The following is a 9,628-nucleotide window of genomic DNA, read 5'->3' on the forward strand; positions in this document are numbered from 1 at the left end:
CTGGGCTCCACCATAACCAGCAACCTCTCAATTGACTCTGAGCTGGACAAGCGTATTGGCAAGGCAGCTATGGCAATGGCTTGCCTCTCCCAAAAGGGTATGGGAGAATGTGATGCTAACGACCAATACCACGATGAAGGTCTACCTGCTTGCGTGTTGAGCACACTGCTTTGTGCAAGTGAGTCATAGGCAACTTAGAGCCTTCCATATGCACTGTATCAGAAAGATTTTTGGGCATCACATGACAGGGCACCAAGTTGACGACCAGAGTTGAAAACACCATTTCCACTGTGTGTGTTTCTCCTTCTTGCATACTGGGGCAAGTGATCTGTTGTTAGAGCAAGCTACCATCAAGCAATGTAGAAATCATAGAAATTGTAGAATTGTTGCATTGGAAGGTATCCTGGGGGTCATCTAGTCCAACCCCCTGGCGAACAGACATTCTGTTGTGGAGACTGTAACCTACATGTAAGGTGCCATTTGGCACCTAGCTTATATAGCTGAGTTTCTAACACTGTACTGTGCTGTTAGAAGATCTGGTTATGTGGCAGAGGACTGCATCTTGGGAATCCCAGCTTTCATGTTGAAATAATGAGTTTCTAGTCCTTATGGCGGCAGAAGCAAGCTTGAGAACATGTAAGCAGTCAGCATCTGATGAGGACTCAAAGTGGCTGGGGAAGATAGAACTCCTGGATTCAAGAGTTTTCACTGTGGTCAACCGGATGCCTGCAGGAAACTGGCAAGCAGAACCTAAACACAAGAGCATTCTCCCCTCCTGTGGCTTCCAGCAACTAGAAGCATTGCTCCTTCAACCATAGAGGAAAAGCATAGCCATCCTGGCTAGTGGCCATTGACAGCCTTAGTTAACTATGCACTACAATGAAGTATTTTCTATTATCTGTCCTGAATCTTCCAACTAGATTTCCACAAGCTCTATATTTATGAAAAAGGAAGAAAAACTTCTCTCTGTCCACTTTTTCTGTGCCATTAACTCACCTCAACCTGTCCTAGCACCTACCTACTTCTTCCCTTCCGATTATTTCCACTACTCGTTACCCTATCCCAGGTTGTTCAAAAGACTAACTGCAAAATTAGGCAAATAGTAATAATAATGCAAATTTGCTTAAGCTGCATAATTTTTGCAAACAGCAGGATATGAGCTTGTTTTTGACGAGTTAAGGTCATGGCTAGATGCAGCATCTTCATAAACAAGAATCTGGTTACACACTAGGAAGTCATATGCCAAGGTCAAAAGACTGAGCAGAGTTTCAAGCACTCAATTAGAAAATGCATACTTCCATTTATATCCACTGCAAGCCAGTTTTTGCCAAGCTCTTCACAATCTATACTCTAGAACTGAGCTCCTGAATTTAAATAATATGCACACTGAACACAGAATGCAATTCCTGTGCTAAAAGTTCATATTTACTCTTTTACTAATAACACAATTAAAAACCCGCTGCAGGAGGACAAACTATTAGAAGCGAGTCAGAGTTAGCTGCTAACTATAGAGAATCCTCAGAGATGGAACCTTATCAGTTCTTAGTGATTGTTCATTGGGTTATAAGCATTCCAGCACCAGCTTTTAGTGGAGCAACTCCAGCCAAAGAAACAATTCAAAGGCTATAAAGGTAAATGTACCCCTGACCATTAGGTCCAGTCGCGGACGATTCTGGGGTTGCACGCTCATCTTGCTCTATAGGCCGAGGGAGCCGGCGTTTGTCTGCAGACAGCTTCCGGGTCATGTGGTCAGGATGACTAAGCCACTTCGTTAGACTCCCTCTCCACAAGACAATCCAACCATGTGCTGCATTAACAGGCAAGCCTTGGCTACCCACACAAACACTCCATTTGAATGAATCAGCATTCAGAGAAGTTCAAAAATTGCTCTCGACATGTGGATGGCCAACACAGCCAAATACTTTTCTAGTGAGCACGACTGTTCACACACAGAGCACTCTTACCTTTCTGTAGTATGAAACAACATTCCACTGAAAGAGAACAACCCTTCAAAATTATTTGCTCGTCTCAAACAGGAAGCAAAGCTACAAAGTAGCCGCAGAAATATGCCAAAATGTATCGACCCTATTATTTAAGGGCCATGATGCAATCGACCTGCCCCTATATACCTGTGCTACTGGAGAATTACTGTGTAATTAAGCATTTTGCAGAAGGAGCTGACAGAATATGGACCTGTGTTACTTCAGAATGCAAGCTGTGGTTGGTGAGGGGACATATATGTTGTTAATTTCCCATATGCAAAAACCTCTCTGTATGTAGTAAACCAGAATATCAGGGAGAGACAGCTTTCAATATGGCAAAACACAAATGGGACACACCCACCTGTTGTCAAGTGGGGGAGGGAGCACCTGCAGAAATGGGGAGAGCTACCTAATCAGCACATGAAAAGACCAACATTTTAGTGGGATCAAATGAAAGAATCACTGGGTTCTAGAAATGATGAAACTGCAGGAAGCAGAACACCCCTTGTTTTGAATCTGGGGAGAAGGGGAAATAGTAGCATTTTCCACAATGAAGGGGAAGTGTAAGACGGAAATACTAGGAGGAAAAACACCAGTTATTGATGGGGAAAAAGTGGGGGGAATGCGCAACCAGAGATTGACAGCAGAGTAGCAAATATGTGGTTGATAGAGTAGCAAAGTGAGGTTAACTGTATATTGCATAAACAAGGAGAATACACCTAGTTAATACTTGGATGAATACCATAGATTCTCTGGAGATCAGATAGCAGCTCCACAAATGTTTTCTCCCTTCAGGACTTTGGCAAGTTTCTGGTTCCATTTAATTCTAACCATTCTATTCTTCAGATGTCGATTTTCATTTAGGAATAATAAAACCACCAGCCACTCTCCCAAGCAGTCACAGAATTTTTGTGACAATTCCCACCCTGACCAGATTATAAAGTCCACACACACACACACCCCTTTCCACTATATAAACGTTTGCGACACAAGACAAGGATTTCTTGCTGTCATTTTTAACTATCTTAACTATTAATCCACTTTTATTTGCATCTCATTTGTGGGCATCAAGTTTGTAGTTAAAACACATCAAGTCCGTTTGTAATTGATCTGATGCTTATACAATGTGCTTTCTACTGAGGTCTTTCCTTTCACTCCTCTTTGTCCTACTTTGAGACTGTACCTTATTAAGCTTCAGGGTGTTTTGATACATCATTCTCTTTCTTGCAATTTCAAGAATCTTGGGCACAGCCTAGGCCAGGCACCCCCAAACCTCGGCCCTCCAGATGTTTTGGCCTACAACTCCCATGATCCCTAGCTAACAGGACCAGTGGTCAGGGAAGATGGGAATTGTAACATCTGGAGGGCCGAAGTTTGGGGATGCCTGGCCTAGGCTACCTGAACAATTGCATCTTCCTATATTAACCTCCCAATGTGATCCTCAGGTGAGCACCTTCTCTCAACCCAATCAACTTCAGAAGCACAGTTGGTTGTGACACAAGAGAGAGCCTTTTCTGTGGTGGCTCCCATATTGTGGAATTCCCTCCCAAGAGAGGTTAGACTGGCTCCAACTTTATCATCCTTCTGCTAGCAAGCTAAGACCTTCCTGCTCAGACAGGACTTTGAAAACTAAGGTACTGTACTGTATTGACATGCTGATCAATGGCCTACTTGTTAGGGCAACTATATTTTCGCTGCTGGTGCTAAATATGTTCTGATTTTATTTTAATTATCATTTTAATTATCATTAATATTTTAATTATCATTTTAATTATCATTAATATTTTAATTATCATTTTAATTATCATTAATATTTTAATTATCATTTTAACTGGTTCGTTTTTATTGCTTTGTATTTTATAATGTTTTTAAATGTTGTACGCCACCTTGATTCTCAACTTGGGAGAAAGGCGAGGTACAAATACACTAAACATGTTTTGATACATTGTGCACAAGTGCAGAGAAACTACTTTCACTACACTTATCCCCTAGGATGGCTAAAGGGCAAAGAGCATCTATTTACATGTTTGCTCAACCCCATATTCCTGTCATATACTTCTATCAAGAACTACTTTAGAGTTCATTCTGAATGCAGCACTGTCAGAGAATATCCAGAGGCTTTAATAGCATGCCCATCTCATACACAGAAAGTGAACATCTACAGACATGCCTTTAAAAACTAATACTGTACTATTTCTGCAGCATCCGTTTTTGCCTCTGCATTATTAAAGGCACTACAAAGAATGACAAAGGGGACTGGAAAATACTACTTAGGATTTCCAGCTGATTCATACTTATTGCTAATCCTTAAAACAGCATGAAACTTGGAGGGAATTTAGTGCTGTATTTATTATGCTGCTGCTGCTGCTGCTTCTCTTTTCTTTAACCTTTTATTTTGATTCTGTACTATTAACAACAAACAATGACATCAAAAGGAGTGTAGTATGTAAGCGTGAAATGCACAATGAATGAAATTAGCACATGATCCTCACTCTTTTTTGTTAAGAATCGTAATATTATTTTTGAATATTTATCCTCCCGGTAAGTCTCTCCATAAAGTATTGTGTGAATCTGGTGCTGACATTCTCCTGCCCAAATCATTTCCTATCATTCTTCTATTCTCTGTTTCTACTTATGAACAAATGCTTTCTGAATCATTACAGCTATGCTTTTTCATGTTTCTAAGGGGCAGATATCTGCATTTCAATGTACCTGGGCTTTGTTAAGCGCCTTGAATTTCCAGACTGAAGGCAAAGAAATATTTGAAAGAAGCAAGAGAGAGAAAGAGAGGCAGACAGAGAGAGAAGTCTGCATAATGCTTCTGTCTGGCGCGGATGCTGGGCGGTGGCAGGAGGCTGAGTCAAGTTTGCTGGTTCCATATACAGGAAGGGAGGTGCTCATTCTGAATCCTGCCTGCTGTAAGGAGGACCAGAGACATCACTCATCTATTCTAGATCCAGTGTGTGCAAAGAAAAGGCGGGCTCTCTGTGACAATAGACGGGCTGGATGTAGAGGCTTCAGTTAGCCTGCAGACAAAAAGATACGCGCCTATGCTAGACAGTGGGGAGAACTGGGGGTGGGCTCCCCCCTTAACCCTCTTCTTAATCCTGAATGAAAACGGGGGGGGGGGCTTTTCTAGATCAAGAAAAGAACAAGATGCAAAAGCACCAGGAATGGGAAGTAAGCAAAGAGGAGGAGCATGAATGACCGGGGGGGGGGGTTGAACCAGCTTCTTGCATTAATAGTTACTGAAATTGTAAAGTCTCCAAAAGTCGGGGGGCGGGGCGGAATGGCAGTTACCCTACCCACCTTCTCAGCACACAAGAATTCTTCCTGCTCTGGAACTATTCCTGTAACACCCTAGATATTTTTTTTTTCTTCTCTCCCTGTCCCCGGCAGTGTTGGCATTCGGAGCCCGTCAAATAAAATGCCTTTGGAAAAGGATGGGCAACAACAGGTTCCAGACACAAAGGAAGATCTCAGCTCTTCCCATGACAGATGGCAAAGCGCTACTTACGGCCCCTGAGTATTCTTTAGGGGAAAGTGGCAAGAGAGCCTACGTAACGCGCTCACTTAGCAGCAAAGCCTTTCCCGGACCTGCTACGTCCACGCGCACGTGTACCCCACAAAGCGCCTGCCACTCCCATCTGCTCCATTGCAGAGCCCACCCCCCACCCCCTCGCCAGCCCAATCCACCTCATTACATTTCCAGCAGATCACCTTACAACCCGAGAAAAAGAACCCCGCCTTTTTGCCACTTTAGCTAGGACAGTTCACCTTTTCCAACGGAGCAGTCTCCGTAGCGCGGGCCCGCGCACAAATGCACACACACCAGCCACTCCCTTCAGAAAAACCAGTCACTGTTCCTGACCACTGCCTCCCCGCCCCCTCTTCTCTTCTCATTGTGCCCCACTATCACACACACACGGCTCCCCAATACATCCACTCACTCCTTCCCTGGCCCACCAGCTGCGCCTCGATCACCCCCCCTGAACCCCCAAACTCCCCACGGCCACTATTCCTCCGCATACCTGCCTCCTCAGCCCCTTCCCTACTTTTCCCCTCGAGGAGCTCCCGCCGCCTTTCTCTACCCTTACCTGCAATGCCCGCCCCCACCCGCACCCCCGAGTTCGTGCCTCAAGCCTTCCGTTTCAACAAGTCCTCCAGCTCCCCACCCCAAAGAAAACCCCGATCTCTCCTGGCTCCTCGACACGGCTGCCATCGCCGCCACAGACACCTCCCTCCCCCCAACTCCACCCCAAAGGAAACATGCCCCACACCCCACCTCCCCGCCATTTTCCTCAGGGCTCCCCGGCCTGCCCCTTCCCTCCTCCCCCCACCAGGAAACTCTCTCCCCACAGCCTTGTAAGGCCACTCCTGCCAGTTTCAAACCCCCACCACCACCACCAATAAGTCTGAGCCCAACCCCCACGCGGAAACTCCTCCCGAGGCCCCCGATCGCCACAAAGCCAATCGGCCACACCCCTGATCTCCCCTCGGGGGATCCCCTCGGAGCTCCCCCTCCCCACTTCAAGTCCTCCTCAGCTTTCCCCCTGCCTCGCGCGCGAACTCACCAGGCGAGCCTGAGGCGGCGCCCTTCTTGGCAGCTGTGGCGGCGGGGGGCTCCTCTCTCTTAGGCGGCAGCGGGGCGCTGCGCGGAGGGACGGCGGGGGCGCGGGGCTCCTCTCGGTGCGGCGGAGGCGGCGGGGCGCTGCGCGGGGGGTCCTTGCCCTTGCCCTCAGGCGGGGAGAAGTCGGAGGCGGATGGAGAGAAAGGGGATGTGGTGGAAGAGGGCGCCTCGGGGTGGCTGGTCCAGATCGGCTGGGGGGCAGGCGGGGGCCCTGGGGGCTTCTCGCCCAGGTCCCGCAGAGGCGGGGCAGAGGCCGCCACTGGGAACGGCGCCGGGGCGGGTGCGGCGGGCTTCCTCTCCCTCACTTCCAGCTGCTCGTCGTCCACTTCGTCGTCGTCCTCGTCCTCGTCCTCTTCCTCGGGCTCGCCGTCGTTCTCCGCCACGAACTGGTACTGGAAAAGGGGCTGCTGAGGTTTCCACTGGTCCTGCCCTCCGGCTCCCCCCGAGGTGGCGGTGGAAGAGACCAAGGGGGACTGGTCGGGGTCGTCCATGGCTCCTGCTTCTGCTTCTGGGCGAGAACAATGAGGAACAAGAGCAACTCACTCGCTGCTGCTGCTTGGGCGCAAAGGAGGCGAGAGAGAGAGAGAGATGGGAGGTTGGAGCTCGCCTCGCGCACCGTCGGAGAGGGAGGGGGGAGAGAAAGAGGGAGGGAGAAAGTGAAAGGAGGAGGGCCAAAAAAAAAGGGAGGGAGGGCGGCTGCGCAAATGCCTCCGGAGGAGCCGGCGCGATGCCTCGGGAGGAAAAAAGGGGAGCCGCCGCCACCAGTGTCTCCACGCCCTGTTGAGTCACAGAAGGCGGCAGCAGCCGCGACAAGTGCGCACAACTCGCAGCCTCCGCGCAATGAGCAGGCAGAACTTGAACCGAGTCTCAGTAACCCCCCCCCGCCCCGGTTCTACTCCCACCCCCCGGGCGCGCTTTGGAATGAAAGGGACAACCCAACAGACCAGTGAGGAAGGGGGGCAAGGGAGGGCGCTACCAATTACAGGAGGAGGAGGAGGAAGAAGCGCCAGGCGCGCACCCTACGCTACTATGGCTCCTCTTTATTACCGGTATGCAGCAAAGAAAGTGGTTGGTTTTGCGGAGAGGCTGATCCTGGTAGTGGGAGGTGGAGGTCCTGAAGTGGGGGGGGAGTTCGGTCTTTGGCGCGCGAGGGCGGGGTCCGGACCGGAATGGACTCCAGCCACGCTTCGCCCTCCCCTTTCGAGCATCTTTCAGAGGAGGAGCCGGGGAAGACCTCGTGCCTTTTGGGGAGGGGAATGTTGGCTGGCGATTTTTCTCCTACTGTACGTAAATTAGCATGTTTAAAGATCCAAGCTGCTAACGTCGTCGCTTAAAGGAGGTGCTTCTTTCACCAAGCCTGTTTTGAGTTATTGGCTGGGTTTTTTTGTTTTTGTTTTTTGCATGACTCGTTTTTTAAAAACTTTGGATATGGAAAACTTTGACAGCCGTTCAGTGGCTAGCGCTGCTCAGAGTAGACCCACTGATGTTAATATTGACTTGGTTTTAATAGGCCTTGTCTAGGTAGGACATCATTGAACGCAACCCTTTAATTTGTACCTGCCCAAAAGAGATGCCATGGAAAAACATTCAGGCATGCCTTGGCGATTTTAAATTAAATTGCTGGCTGAGCATCCCTTTGACATTCCCCTGCTGGGCATAATAAGGCTGGTCACTATAAGAAAAGAATGCTGGACTGCATGGGGCTTGGGCTTAATCCAGCAGGCTCTTCCTATGATTAAGGCCAGAAGTGGTGCAGAATTAAAACTGCTAGCACAGTTGCAAAGCTAAGCAGCGTCTGGTATGGTTTCAACTTGGATGGGAGACCAAGTGTGCTACAGGGGGTTGGACTCGATGACTTTCAGGATCCCTTCCAACTCTATTATTCTAAATTCTTCAGGTAGGCCTAAAGATCTCTTTAGACCAGGAGAAGCCTAACTTCCTGAATGTCTGCACTAGTGGTGAGAAACCTGTGGTTTGGGGGATGCCATATCCCATCAGCCCCAACCAACATGCCCAGTGGTCAGGGATGGTGGGTACTGTAGTCCAGCAACGTGTGTTGGTCCACCAGTTCCACATCGCCTGTTGCCTGGAGTAATTAAATATTTTAAGGAGTGCATTGCTCTAAGTCAAGAAAATTATAGAACAGAAGTAGTTCTGTTATCATGTGAGTGTTTCTGTGCAGGCCTGGCCTGCTCTGTATGCTGAGCCCTTTGCTATTATCTGTGGTGGCAATTCCCATTGCTTCAGAATTTGGGTTACCACATGCCTTTGCAACGAAGGCTTTCATAAACAGAGGTGGGTAAACGATTATAAGATGACGTAGCTGGTAATTACAAAGGGGTAATAACTAACGTTTAAGAGGACATTATTATAATTGACGAAAAGCATTTCTTGTGTTTGGGTTTATTTCCACCCTGCCTTTGATGAAAGCTGGCCTTAGGGATTCCTTGAGGATTGACAGGCAGGGTGGAAATTAGTAAAATATGTACAACAAAATTGCTTAAACAATTGAAACCCTTCAATTAAAAATATAGTCTTCATTTACATAATACTCCTATGTAGTCCATCAACATCTGGAGGGCCACTGGTTTCCTGCCCTAGAGGATAGTAGCGGCCTCATTCCCACTGACACAGTTAGTGTGCTATGGGACAACCACTTCCTCAAAAAACACCATTTCCTATTATTAAAAAGGGGTGTTTTCCTTCTCTACCTAGACTAGAGGCCCTTTTTCTGTGCCAGGGCAGAGAAAGAGGTCTCCCTGCTGCTGTGCGTCAAATGGCAGAACAAAACCTTGTTTCTTTATCTCCAGCACTGTCCAAACAGACATGACTAATGTTACAGCTTCTTGATGATAATTACACGCACCCTAATCTCCCAAGTGGGGAGAGATTTCAAGGGTGCCAGCTTATATATTTGGGAAGAAGGTCACTGGCGATGATGATACTTTTGTGGTAATATGGTACAAGCTCAGCATCAGATGGGAGAGCTCACAGCTTTAACTTCCCAACTGATCCT

General features: G+C 47.8%; 1 protein-coding gene across 3 annotated transcripts in view; it reads right to left on the reverse strand.

Moving 5' to 3' along the window:
• Window positions 1–7,346, reverse strand: part of RTN4 (reticulon 4) — a 58,142-nt gene extending 50,796 nt beyond the window's left edge. The window contains exon 1 of one of the 3 annotated variants that reach the window (XM_035110956.2): window positions 6,557–7,346. In XM_035110956.2, the coding sequence (XP_034966847.2) occupies window positions 6,557–7,103 (547 nt within the window). In that variant the 5' untranslated portion in view covers window positions 7,104–7,346. The remainder of the gene's footprint in view (window positions 1–6,556) is intronic. The other 2 variants (XM_035110957.2, XM_035110958.2) reach the window with 2 other exon arrangements.
• Window positions 7,347–9,628: the final 2,282 nt, after the last annotated feature.

Source organism: Zootoca vivipara, chromosome 3 (assembly GCF_963506605.1).
Source record: "Zootoca vivipara chromosome 3, rZooViv1.1, whole genome shotgun sequence".
Taxonomy (NCBI): Eukaryota; Metazoa; Chordata; class Lepidosauria; order Squamata; family Lacertidae; genus Zootoca; species Zootoca vivipara.